Raw genomic sequence first — 23,608 nt, forward strand, 5'->3', positions numbered from 1 at the left:
CACAAAAGAGAAATTCGTCGATTTCAGCAGTGCACACCATGTAAAGTTAAATGCTGCCAGACTTCTAATCGATCTGATCAGAGAAGTTGACGAATAACAAACAATGTCTCACAGACTATGCCATCACAAATACCCTCTTTGTTATTAAATTCTAGTGCTCATCAGAATTCTAATGCTTCAATCTGAAATAGTTGATATCCACTAAACAACCTAGACATCAGAGATGCTATTACTATCAGTGGTAGGGTTATCCACTACTGGCCTACCATCTTAGCAGGGATTACCCAAACAAAAAGGCAGCTCAACAGTCATGGAACCTAAACAAGACCGTCAGTAGCATCAAGCTTTTGCAGACTTGAGAGGTAAGAGAGTTCAGAGCCCCAGCAGGATGTAGTAGACCAGGGTGATGGGTAGAGCAATCAGCATTCCGAAGATCACACTGCAGCAAAGAGAGCATTATAAATGATCATTGTCACTGTCTCATGGTCCATGAGCAAGAATGAACACTAGGAGCAATCATGCTGATTCAGTGATTCTGTCCTAGTTTATTCCCTTATTATTTCGTTTTGACTGCACGAGTCACTTCTCAAACATTATCATTTGGAATCATTGGAAATTCGGTGGGTGATGATTTCTGTTTTGTGATTCTTTTCACATGATGATTTATGATTGTATAATTTAAAAGGAAATCAGGAAGCATGGTCAGAGATTCCTCATTACAAGACAAGAAAGAGCATCAATGGACAGGTTGTACCTAAGCAAGAAAGAAGTTGGTACTGAGCAAAAGAAAAACTAAGGAATGTCAAAGGGAGGATCTTACGCTGTGCTCAGTATGTCAGGATGAACGTTGTACTCCTTGGCAAACACAAACGGCACAATTCCTTGAGGTAGAGCAGCCTGAAAATTGAGTGGCAATTCAAAGTTGTGGACTTTTTTTTCCCAGTATTGTACATGTACAGCATGCTAGTTTGACACACAAGATTGCAGTATACCTGAACAATGGCAATGTGCAGAAGAACTCCACGCAGTCCCACAGCAATGGAAGCAGCAGCCATGACCGCTGGACCCACGAGGAACCGGACGGCCATCGCGACTGCAGCAAGTTTGTTCCCACAGGCAATGATCCGCGGCTGCAATGCCATGAACAATCCTGAAAAATGTGGCAGTTAAGTGCTTGCAGCTATACATGATACAGCAACAGAAGCATTGAGCAACGTAGTATTGTTCAGAGATGTGCACACCTAGACTGAACATTGCCATCCCAAGCCCTGCGTCCGACAGGATCGAGATCGACCGGGCGATGATCGCAGGCATTTCAATTCCCCACCTAAATGCATCACAGTTCACAGACCGGACAAAGATTATTTAGCTGAAATGCAGGAATGACTCATGAAACATTGCCTGAAGATTGGACAAATGAACTTGATGAACAGACCTGAAGGAGACCAAGGACCAGATGACACCAATGAGGCTGGAGTAGGTGTTGGGGTTCCTGATCAGCTTCCTCCAGACCATGATCAGGATGAGCCTCGTCATCACGCTCGCCGGCGGCATCGCGGCCGGCCTCCCCTCGCCGTCGTCCTTGGGGTAGAGCTGAGCTGTCGAGTTGGACCCGAACTTGGACAGGGTCGGCCCGCCCTTGTCCGCGCCGTTCCCGTTCTTGGTCCTGCTGAAATCGTCGCGGCCGTACTCATCGTAGGCCTGGGTTCCTGTGCTCAATGCATGATCAAAAATGAAATTTCAGTTCAGCTAGCCATCTCACACGCTACTATTCACCAATTTAAGCAGAGCATTTTACATTGTTAAAAGCAGAGGATATTAACGGAATTTTGGTTTTCATGAAATTTCATCAATTCCTGAACAGCCGATGGTTTGGTCGGATGGTCGACAGCACACGACAAGGATCGCTAGCTAGCAGCCAAAAAGAAGTGTCCTAGCCACTAGTACTGGGGGAGGGAAAAGATGTTACCTTTAGCGAGGACATCGCCATGCTCGGCGCCGGCGCCGAAGACGTGCACCGCGGCGCGCTCGGATACGGGCGAGGCGCTGGAGCTCCAGACGAACATGTGCAGGTCCTTCCTCTTGGCCGCCTGCGCGTGCGGCTGCGGCGAGTGCCCGCCGCCGGCGCCCTTCTCCTCGTCACCTCCCGCTCCCTTGGCGCCGCCGACGATGTTGAAGAACTCTGCGTGGTTGAAGCTGGAGCCCCTCGGCGTGGGGTTGCGCGACGACTGCAGCGAGTAGATCTCGACCCCGGAGAGGTTGGAGACCCGCGGCTGCTGCATGGACTGGGAGTGTGAGTGTGAGTGGGAGCAGGCGGCCTCGGAGCGGGAGCTGGTGGACTTGCGCACGGTGACCCGCACCCGGCCGTCGTCGGCGACGTGGGCGTCGGCCTCGAGCTCCCCCTTGGCGGCGTCGGCGAGCGAGACGACGTCGGAGTCGACGCGGAAGGAGACGATGGAGGCGGCGGCGCCGTCGGGGAACTGGTCCATGACAAGCGCGCGCGCGGCGCGGTACTCGAAGAGGAAGAGCATGAGCGTGTACCAGATGATGCACTGGAGGACGACAACCTGGACCATGAGCGTGCCGGCGGAGTCGGGGCCGTACATGCCCCGGAGCAGCGGGATGCCCATGACGAGCGTGTTGGGGAGCGTGGAGAGGGAGAAGAGCGTGATGCTCCAGTCGAGGCCGAGGAGGCGGCCGCGGAGCGGGGAGAGGCGGGAGGAGGCGAGGGCGAGGAGGGCGAGGACGGCGAGCTTCTGGAGCGTGTCGGCGGCGAGGAAGCGGAGGTTCATGGCGAAGGGGTTGTTGGTGGAGATGAAGTGGAAGGAGAGGAGCGGGACGGCGAAGAGCGCGACGAAGCGGTTGATGCCGGAGCACTGGTCCGGAGTGAAGATGCGCCACCACCGGACGGAGCCGTAGGCGAGCGTCATGGCGACGTAGAGCGGCACCACCGCCGTGAGGACGTGGTAGAGGTCGAGGGCGGTGATCATGACTGCTGGGTTGCTTTGCTTGGCTGGGATGGAACAGGGGTAGAAACGAAACGAGGTCTTGCGGCGAGCAATGCGGGAGTTCTGTGGGCTACTGGGCTTTGGCTAGCTAGAACATGGCTGGAGTGCGGAGAAGAAGATGGTGACTGGATCAGAGCAAGAAGAAGAGCACAGCAAGCAAATGGCCTCTGGTCTCGAGTAAAGTATAAGACAGGACAGGAGGAAGAAGAACGGAGGAAAGGAGAGGAGACACAGATGAGGCAAGCGGGTCAGAGAGAGGGCAGGAAATGCAGGGGAAGCATGGCGTTGTACATGAGAGATTTTTGCAGGCAGAGCTGCAGAAGAGTGCAGCACCGGAACAGTACAGTGCGGTTTCCACGGCTGGGGCCTTGTTTAGTTGGCCAATTTGGGAGATGCAAAATTACTGTGCTAGCACTGTAGCACACTGTAGCGTTTCGTTTGTATTTATGAATTATTGTCCAAATATTGACTAATTAGGCTCAAAAGATTCGTCTCGCAAAGTACAACAAAACTGTGCAATTAGTTTTTAATTTCGTCTACATTTAGTACTCCATGCATGTACCGCAAGTTTGATGTGATGGGGAATCTTCTTTTTGCATAGTGTCAAAGTTGGGAGTTGGGGGTAACTAAACATGGCCTGGCTTGGCTTGCAGGTGCAGAGGTGGTAGTGGTAGCAGGAGGAGCTGGGAGAGGGGAGCCGGTACAGGTAGGTCTGCGCGCGCGGCGGAAAGGCAGAGAGAGAATTGAAATCCAAGGTAGGGAAGGGAGAGGGAGGTCGCTTCCGGTTGTCGTAATGGCAGACAGGAAAGCCATTGCATCGGAAGCTGTGGTACTCCAACAAGGAAGGCGGCCAGGGAGAGAGAGAGAGGCCTGTGACGTGTCTGAGCTACTAGCAGGAGTGAGAGGTGGAGGAAAATGTTGTCCCTTGCAGCGCCAGCAGCAGCAGCCTGCCATCATGTGTGTGTGTGTGTGTATGGGAGAATCTCCCTCATAAAGACGGAGATGACTTTGCGCAGCCTTGGACTTTGGCGCCTTGCTCGGTCGGCCTCCTGCAACTTCGAGTACAGTAGAGTGAGCGTGAGACTACTCTATCATCAGGGCAGCAGCTGGACAGGGGATCGATTCTCTTCACAATGCTTCAATGCCTTTTGGATTACGGTGATACTAGCAGTCGTAATGACGTACGTACGAGGTTAGTGAAGCACCAAGAGGACGACGGGCGAACAGGATGAGATGCTGCCACGTCGTATCCGTACGTGTACGCATCATATGCCAAGAGCACCCTCAACCCCGGTTTCAGTAGCACCTTTGCTTAACCTGTTCGGCAACAAGGTGTTAAAGTTTACCACCCATCACATCGGATATTTGATACTAATTAGAAGTATTAGATGTAGGCTAATTATAAAACTAATTGTACAGATGGAGTCTAATTCATGAGACGAATCTATTAAGCCTAATTAGTCCATGATTTGACAATGTGGTGCTACACTAACCATTTGCTAATGATGGATTAATTAGGCTTAAGAGATTCATCTCGCAAATTAGCACAAGATTCTGCAATTAGTTTTATAATTAGCTTATATTTAGTTTTCCTAATTAGCATCCGAATATCCGATATAACACACGTAAAAAGCATGCAAGTGTGAATGAGAGCTTGGTAAACTCCATGGAATCTTTATGCGGTGCTGTGTTACGGTGGTATCTGCTGCTGTTGCGTCTGCCTGCTTTCTTTTGTTTGACTAGCTACATACGTCAACGGTCAGCCTCGGGCTGCTGCTTCTGCTGGAACAGTACTACAGCCAATACAGTACGGTGCGGTGCGGTGCAGTGCAGTAGGCTTGGACTTTTCACTTTTGTTACCCTACCTCTCAGTGACTGCACCGTACAAGTGTACAACTATTCCTACGTAGTACACAATACATCACGTTACGTTACCCCTGGCCCTGGGCAGGGCAGCTGACCTGCTCCACTCCGGCTCCAGTGCAATGCACAATGCAGCGGGCACACGACACGTAAGGCTCCGTCATCGTCAGCCTGACGTACGCTTGCAAGGAGAGCACCCTGGCTTCTGGTTCATTGTGGGAGCCTGCATGCATGCAGCGTACCAGCACATGACGACGTGCTCACCATAACTGATCAAACTGTAAAAGAGGGCAGGGGAATCCACGAGCCAAATGGGGTGTTTAGATAGCAAATGCTAAATTTTTAGTAGTATCACATTGGATGTTCCGATGCTAATTAGGAGGATTAAATACGAACTAATTATAAAACTAATTGCAGAACCCCTGCTCTAATTCACGAGACGAATCTATTAAGCCTAATTAATTCATCATTAGCAAATGGTTACTGTAGCATCACATTGTCAAATCATGGACTAATTAGACTTAATATATTCGTCTCGCGAATTAGACTCCATCTATGCAATTAGTTTTGTAATTAACCTATGTTTATTACTCCTAATTAGCATTCAAACATCCGATGTGACATGTGCTAACCTTTAGCGGGAGTATCCAAACGTGTCCCAAATCAGCATTTCCTATTTAGGATTACTTTTCGAAAAAGAAGATGTCTTAGGGGTTGTTTGGATACGATGTGCTAAACTTTAGCAGGGTCACATCGAATATTCGGGTGCTAATTAGAAGGACTAAACATGAGCTAATTACAAAACTAATTGCACAGATAGAGTCTAATTCACGAGATGAATCTATTAAAGTTAATTAATCCATCATTAGCAAATGGTTACTGTAGCACTACATTGTCAAATCATGGACTAATTAGGCTTAATAGATTCGTCTCGCGAATTAGACTTCATCTGTGCAATTAGTTTTGTAATTAGACTATATTTAATACTCCTAATTAGTATCCAAACATCCGATGTGACAGGTGCTAAAGTTTAGCACGGTGTTCAGTGTCACATCGGATGTACGGATGCTAATTAGGAAAACTACTTGCAGAAGCATATGCTAATTCACGAGACGAATCTATTAAACCTAATTAATCCATCATTAGCAAATTGTTACTGTAGCACCACATTGTCAAATCAAGGACTAATTAGGCTTAATGGATTCATCTCGCGAATTACACTCCATCTGTGCAATTAGTTTTGTAATTAGTCTATGTTTAATACTCCTAATTAGCATTAAATATCTGATGTGACGGGTATTGGACTTTAACACCCTCCGGCCAAACATGCCTTGCAATTAGGGCTTTGTTATAAAAATCTGGTTTATGACCCTCTCACTCGATGGAGACTCTTGGCAAGCAGTCTCATCGGAGACATCCGGGGGGAAAGAAAATCAAAGATGCAGAGGTTATTGCCAAACGAACGGCTCACTCTACAGTTGACTGAGCTCCACATGTCAGTGTCAGTACGTCACCACCGCTCTCTCGTCCATTGACTTTTTCTCCCCACGTCCAAGCGTCTCCCCGCCGGCACCTCTCGCCAGTCGCCCACCGCACAGCTCCACCTCGCTGACCACACGGTGCAAGCTGCCCACGGCGCGGCGCCATGACCTGGAACAATCCCCCACCCGCCGCCGCCGCCGCCGACGCCCCCGGCACCGACCACGGCCGCCTGCGCGAGCTCGGATACAAGCAGGAGCTCAAGCGCCACCTCTCGTACGCCGCCCTTTCTCCGGTGTCAGTTTTGACCATTTCTTGTTCTGCTTCCTGCTTCGCTCGATATTTACCTGCTGGTTCTTCCTCGACCGCGCTTGCCCGCAGGGTGCTGTCCAACTTCTCCATCTCCTTCTCCGTCATCTCGGTGCTGACGGGGGTCACCACGCTCTACAACACCGGCCTCACCTTCGGCGGCCCCGCCACCATGACGCTCGGCTGGTTCGTCGCCGGTGCCTTCACCATGGCCGTCGGGCTCTCCATGGCCGAGATCTGCTCCGCCTTCCCCACCTCCGGCGGCCTCTACTATTGGAGCGCGCGCCTCTCCGGCGACCGTTGGGCGCCGTTCGCCGCCTGGATCACCGGATGGTACTCCCACTACTACTACTACCTTCCTATCCACCATGCATTATTAGTCCTTATCATCAGTTCATCGAATTTGTAGTTTCAACGGTGTGCCATGCCCATGTTCCGTTTAGTTGCGTTGGCCAGATGAAAATGAAATCTTTGTACGCAATTATGCGCCCCACCCTGGTCAATGTCCCTCCTTTAATATTATGTGCTAAGGCTACTAAATTTTGCAGACTGATTGCTTACAGAAATTTTATACAATTCGTGTGGGTCTCGTGTACTAAATTTTAGCTTGGAGCTCTCTTTTCAGTACGCGTTGACTTGAGTACATCATTGCTGCTGCCCTCAAATTGGATGTGGTTGATTCCACCATGCACTAATCATCTTTTCATGCTCTTCTCTCCGTGAATTCTTTCTGAATTCTGACCTCAATTCTTTCTAGGCTCTAATACCTGACGTTTCTTTACCTCTGTTACTTTCAGGTTCAACATTGTGGGGCAGGTAACCAGAAAATTTTCTGAGAACCCCCCTTTCTCCCCTCAGGTAGTCAGTTTTCAGTCTTTGGACTGCTAATTCCACCAACCTTTTTTTTTTGGCAGTGGGCAGGCACAGCCAGTATCGACTTCTCTCTAGCGCAGTTGATTCAAGTGATCATCCTGTTGAGTACCGGTGGTAACAATGGTGGAGGGTACCTGGCATCCAAGTATGTTGTCTTCGCCTTCCATGCTGTAATTCTGCTGAGCCATGCCATCGTCAACAGCCTCTCTATCACTTGGCTATCTTTCTTTGGGCAGTTGGCTGCTGTTTGGAATATGCTAGGTAATGTCTCTATTGAGTATGGGTCTCTTCGCTTACAAAACTTTAAAACACCTAGTATTTATATTTTGATTGAAGGCTCATTAAGTTACCTGTGGTGTGTATGATATCTGTCTCTTTCAGGTGTCTTTGCCCTGGCGATCGCTGTACCAGTTGTTGCTACTGAGAGGACCAGTGCAAAATTTGTGTTCACCCATTTCAACAACGATAACAGTGCTGGAATTCACAATAACCTCTACATCTTTGTTCTGGGGCTCCTTATGAGCCAATACACACTGTCAGGATACGACGCGTCTGCACATATGGTACAGAAAAATTCTCAAGAGTAACTTCAATCTTTTTCGGAAATCTTACTATGGTAAGTAGCATTATCCTTATTCTTTGATTCTAAATTTGTTCACGCAGACCGAAGAAACAAAAAATGCAGACAGGAATGGCCCGATTGGTATAATCAGCGCGATTGGTATATCGATAATAGTTGGCTGGGGCTACATAATTGGCATCACGTTTGCAGTGAAGGACATTCCCTACCTCCTGAACCCTGACAATGATGCGGGAGGTTATGCGATTGCTGAAGTGTTCTACCTTGCCTTCAAAAGCCGGTATGGGAATGGTGTTGGAGGAATCATTTGCCTGTGGATTGTTGCCATCGCCATATACTTCTGTGGCATGAGCTCAATGACTAGCAACTCGAGGTGATCCTCTGCTTACTTGTCATTGAGTTGTCTGAACTCCATAGTAGAGTGATCACAATTACTCACCATTGTCCTCATTTTGGTTATTAGGATGACTTATGCGTTCTCAAGAGATGGGGCAATGCCACTTTCATCCCTCTGGCATAAAGTTAACAAGCAAGAAGTGCCGATAAACGCTGTCTGGTTCTCAGCTTTCATTTCCCTTTGCATGGCATTGCCGGTAATAGAACATAATCATTCTACTTCTAATCTTTTGAAATGAGATTGCAGTTCAGTTCCAACGTTTGCAGCATTTGATCAACGATGAATCATTTCACTACTACCCTTCAGAAATGAGCTTTCAGATCATTCCTACTTTGGTAGCATTTTGATCAAAGCATGATTCAGCTTGTTTCTGATCCAAATGCAGTCTCTGGGTAGCCTCGTCGCGTTCCAGGCGATGGCATCAGTCGCGACAACCGCAGTCTACATTGCCTATGCGCTTCCAATCCTGTTCCGTGTGACACTGGCGTACAAGAGCTTCGTGCCAGGCCCATTCAACCTTGGCCGGTACAGTGTGCTTGTGGGCTGGATCGCCGTCCTGTGGGTGGCAACCATCACCGTGCTCTTCTCGTTGCCGGTCTCATACCCGGTGACCAAGGATACCCTCAACTACACTCCGGTCGCAGTCGGTGGACTGTTCACCCTCATTTTGTGGTCGTGGATCGTCAGGGCACGACACTGGTTCAAGGGACCCATCGCAAATTTGGGAGCATAGGGTGTTGTGGAGTTCTTGTGATGTGATTTCAGTTTGAAATGCTGAGGCGGTTTCAGGTGGTCTAGTTATTGCTGTCAGTTATAGGATGATTTTTTTTTTTGAAAATAGGATGAGACGTTAAGGAGTCCTGAAAATGTAACACTAATGGGGCCTTCAGATTTGAATGATAACAAGCAGGAAAGGTGAAAACTGTGTTAGTTATTCTTCTGTGATACTAATGGGTAGAGACTTGCTCCTGTGTGATGATAGATTAACGCAAATAGCAGTAATCGTGCAGAAAACGATGCTTAGAACACAACCATTATGCAATTCCATTGCTTGGGTAATGACATCAGAGATAACTCGTCGTCCTGGAAAGAAAGATTAACGAGCCAACCCGGCAGCTTTTAACTGAAGCCAAATCGAGCCGTATCCATTGCAATCCAACTCTGGCTGAGCTAGCTGGCTGTTCACCCCCTACCTTGCGGTTGCAGCCGAGTGTACATTTCAGAAACCTGATGGTTGTGCACTCTCAGCTGCATTCCAGTCACCTGCGTTAGGAATTGGACAAGATGTTGTGCTACCTTTCGTAAGGCTTCCACGTTCAATGGGTTCTAGCAAAATTGGATGAATAGACGAAATGGAGCTGCGTCCAAAGTTTCTGCCTCTTGAGGCGAAACCACACGGGCCCGTGCGCCAACTCCTCCGCAAGTTAGCCACCACCGCCTCGACGCTCACGCCGCCGCCGGCCGGAACGCAGGAAGGGGACGGGAGAGATAGCGTTCGTATTTTCAGTTTGATAAGGAACGTAGGGTAAGAGGATTTTAGAATGCGTTGCCAAACGCCAATAGCTATTGCACGCAGGTTGCAGAATTTGGTAAGACCCTGATCCGCAGAAACAAATTTGGAACCAGAGCTTTCAAAAACATACTATGTATACTACCACAAGACTGCCCAAACTGAATTCAACACACAGAGTTGTTACATTTAGGAAGGATAACATTATTTTCATCCGCAGAAAAGTTTACAAATTCCGCAATCCTTCTTCTGGATGGAGCTCTTCTGCAGCTGCTACTGCTCTTGCTGTCGTCAGTCATCAAGCCTTCCCAATCCATACTCCCAGGAGAAGCTTTCGTTCTCGAAAGAGCATGCAAAGTGGTCCAGCTCGCATGCCCATATGTCGTCTTGTACTGACTTGCAAAACTCGTCGATGTCGAAATCTTGTGCCGCCGCAGGCGACTCCTCCATGGACGATGGATCAGGCGCGTCTTCAGCCATCGTTGAGCCCTCAGAGTTGGCAGGTGCTTCCTCCTCTGCTTCGGCTGTCAACACATTGTCTTCATCCTCAAAGAGCCTTACCAAGTCGCCATTTCCTTCTAGTGACCTGCAAAACTCGTCCATGTCGAAATCTTGTGCCGGACCAGGCGCTGCGACACTTTCCTTCTCTGCTTCGTCTCTCAGCTCGGCAGCTTCAAACGGATCGTCCGTGCTCTGCTTCGTCTGGTCCATCTCGTCCTCACTCACCGTCGAGCCCTCGGTTGTTGGCACGGCGTCGTCCATGCACTTTTCCAACTCGGCCCAGTCGTCATCTTGATCAACAAGCGCTGCAGGGGACTCCTTGGGATCAGGCGCTGCCACCCTTTCCTCCTCTGCTTCGTCTCCCAGCTCAGCGGCTTCAAACGGATCGCGTGTGCTCTGCTTCTTCTGCACGGACGGCTGAGGCGGCTGGCAGTGACGTGCCGGTGCTTGCACTGGCATGTGGCAGGCACGTACCACCGGGAGAGTCGGCGGCGGCGGCATCTGCTGCTGAGGTGGCGAACGCGGGTGCAGTGGTGTGGGCGCCAGCGAGCGACTCAGCGGCGGTGCTGCGAGACGGGTCGGAACTGGCGGCGGCGGAGGCTGAGCTGAAGTGGCGATGTGAGGCACGTACGGCAGTGGTGGCGCGAAGGACGCCGTGCAATAACCCGCCGGCTGCACGACCGGAGGCGTCGGGGCGACGTCACCTCGCATCCGCTTGGGGCACGGCGGCTCGGCACTCTGCGGCGCCGGCCTCTTGGGCGCCGCAGCCTGCGCAATCACGACGGGCGCAGGCGCAGGTGGAGCGAAGAAGGCGGCGGATTCTTGGCGCGCCGCGGAGCCTTGATCGGCCCTGGGGGACACGTAGATGTTGCAGAGCACGAACTGCCTGTCGCCGGCGACGGCGTCCTCCAAGCAGCACGAGTACTCGTCCATGAGCCAGTCCGTGTACTCGCCGCCCTTCTTGTACCGGAGCTTCCTGATCTCGCCGACCTTGACACCGGCGTGGTCCACGACGTCCTTGACGCTCTGCGAGTGCCACGATCCGGAGCCGGCGGCGCGCGTGGCCCTGCTGGCCTTCCCCGCCCTCTGCGGCTGCTGCAGCTTGCAGTGGGTGAAGAAGAATCGGTGCCCGGTCCTGGGCAGCGGGCAGAACTGGCGGGCGAGGTCGGCGGGCTCGCAGCCGTAGACGTCGGCGTGGTTGACGACGGGGCGCACGGCCTCGTGCAGCGGCGCGCCGGCGACGAGGCGAGGGAGGTAGTAGGTGGCGGCCTCGAGGGGCGTCGGGTTGAAGCGGAAGCCGCGGGAGAAGATCGCCGGGCCCAGCGCCGCCATCTCCACGACGCGGATCGGAAGGGGAGCGGCGGAAGAGAAGGATGGATGGATGAAGCGGCAGAAGAGAAGGATGGATGGATGGAGCGGCAGAAGAGAAGGATGGATTTATAGGCCAGAGGCGCGTGGCGGGAATCCGACTTTTGCCGACGCCAGCTGCGAATCCGACTTTTGATCTTTTCTGTTTGTTTTTCTTTTCTCCAAATTTCGTCCAGAAAATTCCTTCCTGTGGCTGTGGCGGTGGGGGTGAAGCTCCTTTCTCTAGACGAACATGGATCGGATTGCCGGCTTCCAACCATTTAGAAATTAGAAGGCCGTCATATCTGAAGTTCTGAACCAGTCGATGGTTTCTCTGATTGGACATGTTTGCCGAACCGTTTCCTGCACTTGTACTGCAACCATATTCTCCCCTGCATGATTCAGACATTCAGTTCAGTAACCTTCCAGCTCCTTCTGCACACATGCCATTCAGAATTGTTCTGCTTTGGTCATGGAATTGTGAAGACCATCAAAATTGAATCTACTAGAGCTAACACCAACATGCAGCGATGGCATACTTTCCCCAAAATCATAAATATTCGGTTGCTTCAGCTTACCCTCTGGTGTGAATGAGTGAACCTTCATTCGTGGCATAAGAGATGGCATACTTGAATTTATCCAATTCTCGATTCTTGGCTGTGTAGATGATCTTGTTTCATTCCATCCATTTCATGTCTAGAGTTCCCTGCACCTCCGAACAGCAGGTAGTTCGAATGACACCCAGTATCAGGAGTGAGCAGCACTGTGCCACAAGAACTATCAGCACCCTTGGTATTGTTGGTTCCTCTTGTAAGGCTACCGGGAGGACAAACATGCACTGCATGGCTACTGAAATTAGATGGGATACAAATGAAATGGCAAGCTTTGAATTCATAGGTGGCATTGGCATCGATGGCTGGAATGAGCACATTGTGAAGCACTGGTTCAAATGAAATGGCAAGCTACATTTCAAAATGCATAAAATTTGCAGGTGGCTACAGCGGTGGCTTGCCGATCTTCTCCACCTTGTACGCGTCCTCGGAGTGCGCCTTCGGCGTCAACCTCTCCCCGATGTGCGACCCGTCGGAGGTGTCCTACACCATCATGCCCTTCATGGCATACTTCGAGTTCCTCCCCGTCGACGGCGAGGCGCGTGGCGACGCGAGCCAGCTCGTGGAGCTCGCCCACGTGGAGGCCGGGCGCGAGTACGAGCTGGTGATCACCACCTACACGGGGCTGAACCGGTACCGCGTCGGCGACGTGCTCCGCGTGACGGGGTTCCACAACGCGGCGCCGCGGTTCCGGTTCGTGCGCCGCAAGGGCGTGTTGCTGTCCGTGGAAGCCGACAAGACCGACGAGGCCGACCTGCAGCGCGCGGTGGAGCGCGCGGCCGCGCTGCTCCGCCGGCATGGCGGCGCGATCGTGGTGGACTCCACCAGCCGGGCCTGCACCAAGAGCTTCCCGGGACACTACGTCATCTACTGGGAGCTGCTAAAGGCCAAGGGAGCCCAGAGCGGCGGCGGCGCTGGTGTGGACGGCGACGTGCTGGATCGGTGCTGCCTGGAGATGGAGGAGGCGCTGAACTGGTTGTACCGGGAGGGCCGGGTCGCGCTTGGCTCGATCGGGCCGCTGGAGATCCGGGTCGTCCGGTCGGGCACCTTCCAGGAGCTCGCGGACTTGGCCGTCTCCCGTGGCGCGTCCGCCGGGCAGTACAAGGGCCCCCGGTGCGTGACGGCGCCGCAAATCATGGAGCTGCTCGACTCGCGCGTCGTCTCCAGCCACTTGAGCCCGGCATTGCCGGACTGGGCACCAGAAATGCTAAGCTTCTCTCCAAAGGAGAAGGAAGTTGGCAAAGCCCAAGCGCGTGCAGCTACGCTTCCGTTCATGTGAATCGATCAGTGTATCAATAATTTGTGTCCTTGTGCCTGTACAAGTACAAGTTGTGTAGTTTGTCATGGTGATTGGGTCATCATGCACCTGTTTATTTGTTGATTGCAGCAATCAACAAGCAATCAACATTTGCATCTTTATTTGGACCACTATAAATGCTAAGGAAAGGTGTCCGTTGAAAAGAAAGATTGGCTACTGCAGCGCCTCCAAACTAGCCCACAACCTCCTCTGAGTTTGCAAGGGACCAAAACCACTCTGAACTCAATCGTGAGACCAAAAACGCTACTGTTTGGGGCTGTGGGGTAGTACCAGTCGCCACTTGGCCCAGGCCATTGGAGCATAGAGAAGGAAAGAAGGAAGTCCATTAGAAATTACTCCCTACTCCTTCCGTCCCGCAAAGAGTGTCGTTTAAGAAAAATTGAGACACAATAGTAGTGGTGAGAAATACCTATGTTATCCCTAATAACTATTACTAATTGTGATTGAAAATCGTGCTGCCTATTTAGTTTTCTAGATCCTAAATAAATGCACATGCAATGGAACCAGAGAAATAACATCAATTGATCATTTGATTTGCTCCACACGCTTCTCCACACGCTTTTCTTTATTACTGTGAGTGTTGCTTTAACTAGATGAGATTTATTAGGAGGTAAACGAACACTGTTTGTGGGACAAATTTTAGAGTCTAAAAAGACACTCTTTGCGGGACGGAGAGAGTACATCCTAAAGAAACTATTCTCGTTCTGTCCTGGTCAAACAACTTTTATGATATCAAATAAATATATTATAAAAATATAGTTCATCATGAATCTAACTGTAGTTATTTTGTATCATAATTTTTGATGTTTCTTAGTATAAACTTGATCAAATTTTAAAAAAATTAACTTCAAATAAACCTAGAATCTTGTTTGGTTTTAGGACAAAGGGAATAGAGCGGTGGAAATATTAAGATGATTGGCTCCTATAATTACTATCTCGTATTCTCGTGTTCAATAATTATAGCGCATATATTACTACTAGTGGAGATGCACGCGCCACAGGCACGTCTTTTCAAAATACCAAACAAACAAGAACTTTGTAATATAGTAAGTAATGATTTTAGATTTATGGTAAAGCTGTAAAAAAGAGAAAAAGACATATTTTAAAAAATCAGTAAACAAGAATTTTAGATTCAATAACCAACGATTTAGCATCACCCATTTTTAAGTTATTAGTAACAAAAAAAAAACTTTAACACAGTTCACAATAATTTTCATCCACTTCATGATATAATAAAACTGACATAGTGGTTCATATGACGAGCGACGAGATCGATTCAAATAGCAATCAGCAAATGTTTGACCTCCAAATCTTTATCACTAATGCGTCCATCATACTTGCCAGTTAGCATGTGAATCTAAGTATAACACTATGTTCCCTCTCTTAGACTGCATCAGCAGTCTCATAAATTGGTTCAAATGATGGTCGGCAGATACATGATCAATAGCCTGCGCTATGTGGATAAGGGGAACTTCCCTTCTCACTGCTTCCATTTGCATCCGGCAATCCGGATGTTGGATGAGAAATTTTTCATGGAACGTTCCAACGAAACATTAAAAATTACCCATTCAACATTAACGGTCACTATTTGCAACATGAAAAAATAATGTGTAAAAATGACTACGTCGTTCAACTCTGGGATAGAAAATTCATTGTGAGACATGCAGAAACAGTAATTGCAACATCGATGCTTAACTATTGCAACATATGTTGAGTGCCCGATTTTTTTAAGATTCTGTTCTGTAGCATTTAGAAACTCTAATTATTTTTAGGAGGTGGAAACATTTAAAAACAAAATTTTGACCAGCGGCAACAATGCACGCGTGCAACCTGCCGCCTACACCATCTTTGACGTTTGATCCTATCCTAACCATATATAGTTTTAGCTATAGCAGGCACGATTGTGCAGGAGCACGTACGGATAGAGAGTTCATGCATTGGCATTCGTTTTTTACTCACCTGCTGATCAGTTCTTGCATGAATTAATAGATCTTCTTGGACGAAGACCCCACACGCATGCTTGTATCTCAATCCGTTGATCCTCCTCTCCCGTTGTCGCCCTGGTCTCGATCATCAAACACATGCAAGAATATTATTCATTGAGAGAGATTACAGAGGTAATGGGAGAGAGACGCTGAAGCTCACGGCCGTAATTGGCTGCATGTAGATGGCGAAGTGGAGCACGTAGGATCGCCACCGGGAAATCCAAATAATGCACCGTGCGTCCAGCACGTTAACAATATAGAGTAAGTAGCTGCCACAGGAAAGCTTCATGCGGCATCTAGTCCCATGCCTAACCATTTCGCTATAAAAAAAAAATCTAGTCCTACTCCTACCCCAGCATCCCAATTCCCAGACCATTTCTTGTCCTTCTCCGGACATTCAGTGCAGGCAGCTCCACCTTTTACTCAAATGGCGGAAATGACCGACGACGACGCGTCGACCAGCCCAGCACCGTCGCCGGCAACTAGTGCGGCGAGGGCGATCGACTCCGAGAAGCTTCATTTCATCGAGGAGATGACCGCCGATGTGGACGCCGTGCAGGAGCGCGTGCTGGCCGAGATCCTCGCCCGCAACGCCGACGCCGATGGAGTACCTCGCCAGCAACTGCGGCCTCGCCGCCGCCACCGACCGCGCCACTTTCCGGGCCAAGGTGCCCATGGTGACGTACGAGGACCTGGATCCGTACATCCGGCGCATTGCCGACGGCTCAGTGCCTTTGCTCGCGGCAACAAACTTTGACACGCAAGTTGCATGATATTTTTCTGGTTGGTCATTCAAAACAGGCCATGGACAACTGACAGACTACAAGCAAGAGGTTGGCCGAACCAATCAACGTGCCCCCTGTGCACCTGAAACGGCGATACACCTCTTTGCTGACAACAGATTCACTAAGAAGATCTAAGCATTCATCTCGGAATGGCTAGCGATCCCAACAGTGCACCGGAGGGAATGGCCGGAGCATGATGATGACCTCCACGAGTGGTGGACAAGAATGGCAGGATCAGCTAGCAGCTCGCGCAAAGACCTGTGCTCCTTAATCATGTTAACCTCTTGGGTAATTTGGAAGGAAACAAATGCAAGGATTTTTGATCGAAAAGAAACAAAAAATGACAACATTTTCTTCGGAGTTAGAGATGACCTAGATAGCTGGACAATGGCGTAGCCATTCTTGCCGTCAGGACCTAACACGTCCTGTGCCGTGTAATTGTTGTTGTTTTCTCTGTTCTTTTTTTATCAACCTAGATGTTCTAAAATTCTCCCATCTGAAATGTTCTTCTTTTTAATATAATTGGGAATGGACCTTTAATCCACTTCCTTAGGATCGGTCACATTTAGACCCGGTACTAATATTAGCATTAGTATCGGATCCAAATTTGGGATCCCTCGGAGGTCCTTTAGTACCGGGTGGGAGCTCCACCCGGTACTAAAGGTCACCCATTAGTACCGGGTGGAGGCTCCACCCGGTACTAATATGTCTGAGGGCCTTTAGTACCCGATGGGGGCTTCACCCGGTGGCTTCACCCAGTATTAAAGGTGACCCTTTAGTACCAGGTGGAGCCCCCACCCGGTACTAAAGCCCTCGTATGACTCCCTCCATCCGCGCAATTAATTTTCTTTACTTTTTTCCTCGAGGCACGGCCCTCCATCCTTATCCTCTCACGCGGTCACGCGTGCCCTACTCACCTCTGCCTCCCTCCTTATCCCCTCCCTCAGCTCCCTCCATAGCCAACGCCTCCTTCCCCTCCACCGCCTGCCTCTTCCTCCCTCCCCGGCCTCCCCTCTCCTCCCCCCTCTGCTCGCCCCTCACCTCGTGCTTGAGGTGAGGAGCGGCGGCAGGGCGGGGGCCGGTGGCTGGCAGCGGGAGAGGGCGGGGCGGGCGGCCGGCGGGGTCGGGGGATGTCGGTGTCAAGAATCACGGGTGAAGACTCCGGCAAGTAAATTTATTTTCTATGCGCGTAAGGCTCGGATGGTTACACGAGAGGACACGAGATTTATACTGGTTCGGGCAGGAATAGCCCTACGTCCAGTGTGGGAGGCTGCTCGTGTTACTCGTGCGGAGTTTGTAGTAGGGGTTACAAACGGACGAGAGAGGGAAGCTGGTCCCAAGTCTCTGTGGGTGTGTACTGATGCTCGTGTGGAAGGGTTGTGAGTCGGGGATCGTTCGGTTCACTCGAAAGCCGTCCCCTTCTCGGGCCCAATGGTCCTCCTTTTATAGCGTAAGGAGGACACAGGAGTTAAATCGAGCCATGAGTCAGGTAAAGTAAAAATATAAGCAAGGAAGGTAAAGCACAGGGAGACGGGCCGTGCCACTGGGGTTGCCGTTCGGTCCCATCGATGACCCAGCCACTGTAGCCGAGCATGCAAGACATGCGTGGTGACCGGCCAGTGTAGCTGTGCAAGTTGATGATGATGACTGGCCATCGTAGCCGCGCATGTCGCAGATGACGGGCGACCCCTGTAGCCACGCGTGCTGACCGGAGGGCGCGGCTGACACGCCCCTGCTGCCAGGCCGAGCGGGAAATCGGGCGGCGCACCCTGCAGCATGGGCGTTGAGTGCCCTACGATGAATGTCACAGGAGAGGGTTAGGACGGTGCAGCTGTAGCCCTGTGCAGTCATGGCAACAATGCGCCGCCCAAAAACTTCGGCAGGTCACGTCGAGGAACGCGGGCGCCTCTCCGTGTGTCAGAGCCGTTTCCTAGACACGCGCCCCCCATCGGTTGCATTTATGGCGAGATCGGTGGGGCCCACAAGATCTGCGCCCTTGTTTGCTGGTCCGCGCACGTCGTCGGGCGAGGCGAAGCTCTGTCCTGTGGGTCCGGATACGTCCGACCCCTAGCGCCCGGGGTCGGGCGAGGCAGAGCCTTGCGACGAGGGGTCGGGTGCGTCCGACCCCTTGCGCCCGGGGTCGGGTGAGGCGGAGACCCGAGGGGTCGGGCACGTCCGACCCTGTGACTCGAGGGTCGGGCCAAGCCGACGGAGATCACTGTTGCTGGAGGTGGGTCCGGGCTCTTATGACCGTCGTTTAAGGAATGTAAGGAAGTCATTAATATTTTCCCCAACAGAGGATTTCATTCTTTTTAATTTTTAAATATCTTTCAGTACCGATTAACCGGTACTAAAGATCCCCTCTAGTACCGAATTCTAGTACAGGTTGCGGAACCGGTACTAAACGGGATTTCTAACCGGTACAAATGGTGTTTCCCTAGCCGTGTTCCTTTCAAAAAAAAAGGTGCGACCTGGCCGGCGCGGGCCGGTACAAATGGTGTTTCCCTAGCAGTGTTCCTTTAAAAAAAAAAAAGGTGCGACCTCGCCGGCGCCACCGACCGCGCCGCGTTCTGGGCAGGGACGCAGGGTGCCCATGGTGACCTACGAGGACCTGGAGCCGTACATCCGGCGCATTGCCGACGGCGACCGCTCTGTGTCTGAGTTCCTCACCAGCTCCGGCACGTCGGGCGGCCAACGCAAGCTGATGCCCATAGTCGACGATGAGCTCAGCCGCAGGCAGCAGCTGATGAGCCTCGTGATGCCTGTCATGAACCAGTAAGTTACCATGCATGGTTTTATCAATCAGACCACCTCGTGATGAAGAAGCTAGTAAGGGTGGACGAACAATCGATAGCTGTCTGCCTGTCTCTACTTCCTTTTCGTCAAGGCCGAGATCAAGACGCCAGGTGGTCTGATTGCACGGCCAGCCCTGACGGCGAGCTACTACAAGGGCGCCCACCACCTCAAGGATCGCCGGCGTGGCACGTACGATAATTACACGGCCCCGATGGACGCCATGCTCTGCGAGAACGCGTTCTGGAGCATGTACGCGCAGATGGCGTGCGGCCTCTGCCAGCGCCGCGCCGTCCTGCGCATAGGCGCCGCGTTCGCCTCCGTTTTCCTCCGTGTTATTATCCGCTTCTTCCAGCAGCACTGGGAGCAGCTCGCCGCCGATATCGAGGCCGGTGAGCTCAGCCCCTGCCTCGTCTCCGACACGTCGGTGCGCGAGGCGGTGGCCGGCATCTCAAGGCGCGAGGCGGTGCGCGAGGCGATGAGAACCAGCTCGTGGAGCTCGCGCACGCGGAGGCTGGACACGAGTACGAGGTCGTGATCACCAGCTACTCCGGGCTGAACCGGTACCGCGTCGGCGACGTCCTCCGCGTGACGGGGTTCCACAACGCCGCGCCGGAGTTCCGGTTCGTGCGCCGCGGGAACGTGCTGCTATGCATCGACTCCGACAAGACCGACGAGGCCGTGGTGCAGCGCGCATCCGCGCTGCTCCGCCGGCGGCATGGCGGCGCGGCCGTTCTGGACTACACCAGCCAGGCGTACACCGAGAGCATCCCAGTGCGCTACGTGATCTACTGGGAGATGATGCAGATGCTGTCCAGTAAGGGGGTAGAAGCCATAGCCACATTGGACAAGGAGACGCTCGGCATGTGCTGCCTTCAGATGGAGGAGGCCCTGAACGCCGTGTACATGGCAGTGCCGGGTCGCTGACGGCTCCATCGGGCCGCTCGAGATCAGGGTCGTCCGGCCAGGCACCTTCCAGGAGCTCATGGACTATGCCGTCTCTCGTGGCGCGCCCCTTGGACAATACAAAGACGCCCCGGTGTGTGGCCGCCCCGTCCATCATCGACCTGCTCGACGCACGTCGTCTCTAACCATTTCAACCCCAAGCTGCCGCAATGGTCTCCAGGTGAGCGCTTCGAATCGACCGGCAAGGAATGTTCAGCTCCGGCTGATGTTCGTGCACCCCATCTTGATGGATGCCGCGTGTCCCGCCCATCTCAGGGCATCAATGAAGAGTGATCGTTACCGACCTCATGACTCCAGGCCAGGTTGATACCTTTGTGTTACCTACTCAACGTTTGTCCATCCTCATTGTCCGATGTGTTTGCTGGTACCACGCGGTTAGGAAAAGTGTTTTTCTTCCTCATTACCATAGTTTTCCTTATCGTTTGCACCTTATGAATGAAGTAGCATGAAACGCCTTGGCATCCAACACTAACTTTGCTTCGTTGGCACAAGAAGGCATTCCAAATAAAAACCAAAAAAAAAACCCAGAAATGCTCTTAACTCGAGGGATGACAAACCAAAATGCCTTGTATTTCAAGACGGAGGGAACCAAAATACCTGTATCTCAGGATTGAGAGAGTAGTCTGTATCAATCTCCAACCATGTGTGAAGTTTCTGAAATTTTACTCACGAGATAGAACAAACCACAACCAAACAAAGGATCTGTGCAAACGCCCCTAGACCAGGCAATTAACAAGCATTGATGTCACCATCGATACAAATATGAAAAGAATCCACAGACACTCGATCCAGAGCTTTGAGTTGCATGCACAGTACAGATAGTGATCAAGGTGACAAATGTATGAGCCAGCAGTACACTGATAAAAGTGACACCAGATAACCGGCCAAAATTTTCACTCAGCCAAAGACAAGCTACAATCCATTCTAATACTGCAGAGCTCCCTTCTCTAAGCCTTCCTGGTTGCGATCTGAGACTCAGCCTGAAGAGCAAACCATCGACTGCATTAGCACAACAGTGTTTATATGTATTGGATAGATGGGCGCGAACAATGTATAGAACCACAAACCTCTTTCTTCACTGGCTCTTCCTTCTCCGACAAGATCAGCTCAATGTGGCATGGGGAGGACATGTAAGCTGCAACAAGTAGTTAAGCAGGTTGTTAAGCTGCAACAAGCAAAACATCCACAACATAGCAAAAGACAATAAAAGGAACAAACTTCAACTTCAGATAAACTTACGATTGATGCGTCCATGAGCACGGTAGGTCCTGCGCCGCTGCTTCTGAGCCTGGTTCACTTGAATGTGCGACACATAGAGGGTATCGACATCAAGACCTTTGACCTGCAGCAGAGAAATTCACATAATTAGCATAACATAACATTAAAGAAACAAAGATAGCTCTCACAGGATACAGTAAAATTGCAGACCTCAGCATTGCTCTCTGCATTCTTGAGAAGATCTAGAATGAATCTAGCAGACTTAACGGGCCAGCGTCCCTGTCCATTGGAGTGGCGCGACTTAACCTGAGCAGTACGCCCAACACCGCCGCAGTACCTCCGGAAGGGGATGGCCTGCTTGTGAGCAATCACATCCTCAAGGTACCTTTTGGCCTTGGTGAGTGACAACTTCCTGAGGGCAAACGCTGTCTCACGGGTGTTCTGCAAGTATTACAGACAGCATTAACAAACCCTGAAATGGGCACCATCATACTTTTCTTCGAAGTATAAAAGGCAGACAGGAAGAATAATGTGTGCATTTATATGGATGAGCACAACTAAAGTTGACTCAGACCAAGCTAACAAATTGAGAAAGAGAAATGTGCCATCATTTACTGAACCAATTGACATGGAATTGTCCAACACATGGACAGGGCCAACGGTTCACCCAATAACGATGAACACAATGTTCCTAAAGTTTACGGGGATACTGCTACCAAGAAACACAGCATCCTGCTTTTTTCTTTAGGGCACCAACTAAAGAAACCACAACTTTGTAGTATAAAGTTCACGTATAAACTGCAAAGCACTGCATAACTACGCTTAATGCAGTTACTAGAAATGGTGGACCTATAACAATTTCAATCCCAGAAATTTGTGTCATTTTACTCTAGCACACAAAACAACCAATCTTACTTCAGCATCACAGAATAAACACAATGACACCTTTATAACACAGAACAGGGGAAACACATGCAGTACAAATACTATATAGCAACTTGCACAGCAACAACAGAGAATTCACCGAATAAGCAATAGGATAAAACAGCAAATTTACTGAACCAATAGACATGAAGCTATCATAAACCCAATAACAATGAAGTTGGCATTCTAAAGTTTACAAGAGTGGTCACATTCTGTCTATTCTCTTTTGGCTTCTGCTAACTAAATCAAACAAGCTGTAACTATAATTTACAATACAGCCATGCTCCAAAAACCATCTACAGAGTATCATATAAAGGACGAAGCTATATACAAATGGTCTCTTCTATTTAGATCAAGGAAAGGACCAATAACTACGAGGAATGACATGAATGATGATACCAGTGAGTCCAAAATGAACGGGCTATATGAAAACTAAAGGAAGAACGCTAAGGTGCACGCAAACAAATCATGGGATCTCTCGAAACGAGAGCGCGGAAGGGAGCTCTCACCTTGAAGTGAACACGGAGGTCCCGGCCCATGGCCTTGGCGGCTGCAACGCATCAGACAGAAACAGAAACACAAATTTATCAGAAAAGCCGAAGACATACAAATCGACACCAAAATTTTGCGGGACGACGCTTACACTTGGTGGGGTTGGTCGGCTCCCTCGAGTACTTCACCTGGAACCAAAAGCAAGAGCCGCCGCACGGCAGGAATCAGTAAGGGCGAGACCAAATCCATGGCGGCAACCAAGATGCAACACGCGCGCGCGAGAAGATGGGGGGAGGGAGATCTCACCATGGCTGCAACCGGCGAGCGGGCGGCCTCGAGGGGGATGGGAGGCGTCTGCGGCGGCGGCGAGGGGCGGGGAAGGAAGCGGCGGCGGCAGGAGCGAGAGAGATTATGTAGGTGGCACGGGAACTAGGGGCACCAAAACCCTAATGGCTCGTTATGGGCCGAGCCGACTGCGGGCCTTAGCTGAAGGCCCATGTTGGCGATTTCAAGAGCGGGCGGGCAGGCAACAAGAGACTTTTTCTGGGCTGGGTCCTAGGCTTCCGGCTGGCTTCGCAGTCAGATTCTTTTTATTTTTATTTTACCGTTTAGATTTGCAATTCTTTTGTCCGGTCAATTATTTTTGCAA

General features: G+C 50.7%; 5 protein-coding genes and 1 pseudogene across 5 annotated transcripts; 3 read left to right on the forward strand and 3 right to left on the reverse strand.

The window, feature by feature from the left end:
* Positions 1 to 41: 41 nt before the first annotated feature.
* LOC101752791 (probable auxin efflux carrier component 1b) lies at positions 42 to 3,278 on the reverse strand. The gene is made up of 6 exons (XM_004978547.2): positions 1,970 to 3,278; positions 1,436 to 1,709; positions 1,242 to 1,327; positions 993 to 1,150; positions 821 to 897; positions 42 to 439 (listed from the first exon to the last, which is right to left on the reverse strand). Exons 1-6 carry the CDS (start codon positions 2,988 to 2,990, stop codon positions 373 to 375), a joined length of 1,683 nt encoding a protein of 560 aa, XP_004978604.1. The 5' UTR covers positions 2,991 to 3,278; the 3' UTR covers positions 42 to 372.
* A 3,144-nt stretch (positions 3,279 to 6,422) lies between these two features.
* Positions 6,423 to 9,456, forward strand: LOC101753204 (amino-acid permease BAT1 homolog). The gene is made up of 8 exons (XM_004978548.3): positions 6,423 to 6,626; positions 6,732 to 6,992; positions 7,457 to 7,475; positions 7,574 to 7,793; positions 7,914 to 8,095; positions 8,196 to 8,485; positions 8,576 to 8,705; positions 8,895 to 9,456. The coding sequence occupies exons 1-8, from the start codon at positions 6,517 to 6,519 to the stop codon at positions 9,240 to 9,242; spliced, it is 1,560 nt and encodes a 519-aa protein (XP_004978605.1). The 5' UTR covers positions 6,423 to 6,516; the 3' UTR covers positions 9,243 to 9,456.
* Positions 9,457 to 10,310: 854 nt separating this feature from the next.
* LOC101769167 (pollen-specific leucine-rich repeat extensin-like protein 1) lies at positions 10,311 to 11,852 on the reverse strand. Its single transcript, XM_004980084.1, has one exon. It carries the CDS (start codon positions 11,850 to 11,852, stop codon positions 10,311 to 10,313), a length of 1,542 nt encoding a protein of 513 aa, XP_004980141.1.
* A 545-nt stretch (positions 11,853 to 12,397) lies between these two features.
* LOC101769579 (probable indole-3-acetic acid-amido synthetase GH3.8) lies at positions 12,398 to 13,757 on the forward strand. The gene is made up of 3 exons (XM_004980085.1): positions 12,398 to 12,451; positions 12,568 to 12,620; positions 12,806 to 13,757. The coding sequence occupies exons 1-3, from the start codon at positions 12,398 to 12,400 to the stop codon at positions 13,755 to 13,757; spliced, it is 1,059 nt and encodes a 352-aa protein (XP_004980142.1).
* A 2,451-nt stretch (positions 13,758 to 16,208) lies between these two features.
* On the forward strand, positions 16,209 to 20,598 carry LOC101769983 (annotated as a pseudogene).
* Positions 20,599 to 20,967: 369 nt separating this feature from the next.
* On the reverse strand, positions 20,968 to 23,418 carry LOC101753612 (60S ribosomal protein L17). Its single transcript, XM_004978550.4, has 7 exons — positions 23,266 to 23,418; positions 23,111 to 23,147; positions 22,977 to 23,017; positions 21,754 to 21,984; positions 21,565 to 21,667; positions 21,393 to 21,460; positions 20,968 to 21,305 (listed from the first exon to the last, which is right to left on the reverse strand). Exons 1-7 carry the CDS (start codon positions 23,266 to 23,268, stop codon positions 21,273 to 21,275), a joined length of 516 nt encoding a protein of 171 aa, XP_004978607.1. The 5' UTR covers positions 23,269 to 23,418; the 3' UTR covers positions 20,968 to 21,272.
* Positions 23,419 to 23,608: the final 190 nt, after the last annotated feature.

The sequence above is a fragment of the Setaria italica genome, chromosome VIII (assembly GCF_000263155.2).
Source record: "Setaria italica strain Yugu1 chromosome VIII, Setaria_italica_v2.0, whole genome shotgun sequence".
Lineage (NCBI taxonomy): Eukaryota > Viridiplantae > Streptophyta > Magnoliopsida > Poales > Poaceae > Setaria > Setaria italica.

Excerpts from the sequence above, each read along its gene's own strand:
- LOC101753204 (XM_004978548.3), top strand. The coding sequence starts at position 6,517 with ATGACCTGGAACAATCCCCCACCCGCCGCCGCCGCCGCCGACGCCCCC. Across the intron at positions 7,794-7,913 it reads TGCTGTTTGGAATATGCTAG|GTGTCTTTGCCCTGGCGATC; the intron begins GTAATGTCTCTA and ends TGTCTCTTTCAG. Across the intron at positions 8,706-8,894 it reads CCCTTTGCATGGCATTGCCG|TCTCTGGGTAGCCTCGTCGC; the intron begins GTAATAGAACAT and ends ATCCAAATGCAG.
- LOC101769167 (XM_004980084.1), bottom strand. The coding sequence starts at position 11,852 with ATGGCGGCGCTGGGCCCGGCGATCTTCTCCCGCGGCTTCCGCTTCAAC.
- LOC101752791 (XM_004978547.2), bottom strand. The coding sequence starts at position 2,990 with ATGATCACCGCCCTCGACCTCTACCACGTCCTCACGGCGGTGGTGCCG. Across the intron at positions 1,710-1,969 it reads TGGCGATGTCCTCGCTAAAG|GAACCCAGGCCTACGATGAG; the intron begins GTAACATCTTTT and ends CATTGAGCACAG. Across the intron at positions 440-820 it reads CCTGACATACTGAGCACAGC|TGTGATCTTCGGAATGCTGA; the intron begins GTAAGATCCTCC and ends TCTTTGCTGCAG.
- LOC101769579 (XM_004980085.1), top strand. The coding sequence starts at position 12,398 with ATGGCATACTTTCCCCAAAATCATAAATATTCGGTTGCTTCAGCTTAC. Across the intron at positions 12,452-12,567 it reads TTGCTTCAGCTTACCCTCTG|AGTTCCCTGCACCTCCGAAC; the intron begins GTGTGAATGAGT and ends TTTCATGTCTAG. Across the intron at positions 12,621-12,805 it reads AATGACACCCAGTATCAGGA|CACTGGTTCAAATGAAATGG; the intron begins GTGAGCAGCACT and ends CACATTGTGAAG.
- LOC101753612 (XM_004978550.4), bottom strand. Across the intron at positions 21,461-21,564 it reads TGCTCATGGACGCATCAATC|CTTACATGTCCTCCCCATGC; the intron begins GTAAGTTTATCT and ends TACTTGTTGCAG. Across the intron at positions 21,306-21,392 it reads AAGAGCCAGTGAAGAAAGAG|GCTGAGTCTCAGATCGCAAC; the intron begins GTTTGTGGTTCT and ends TTTGCTCTTCAG.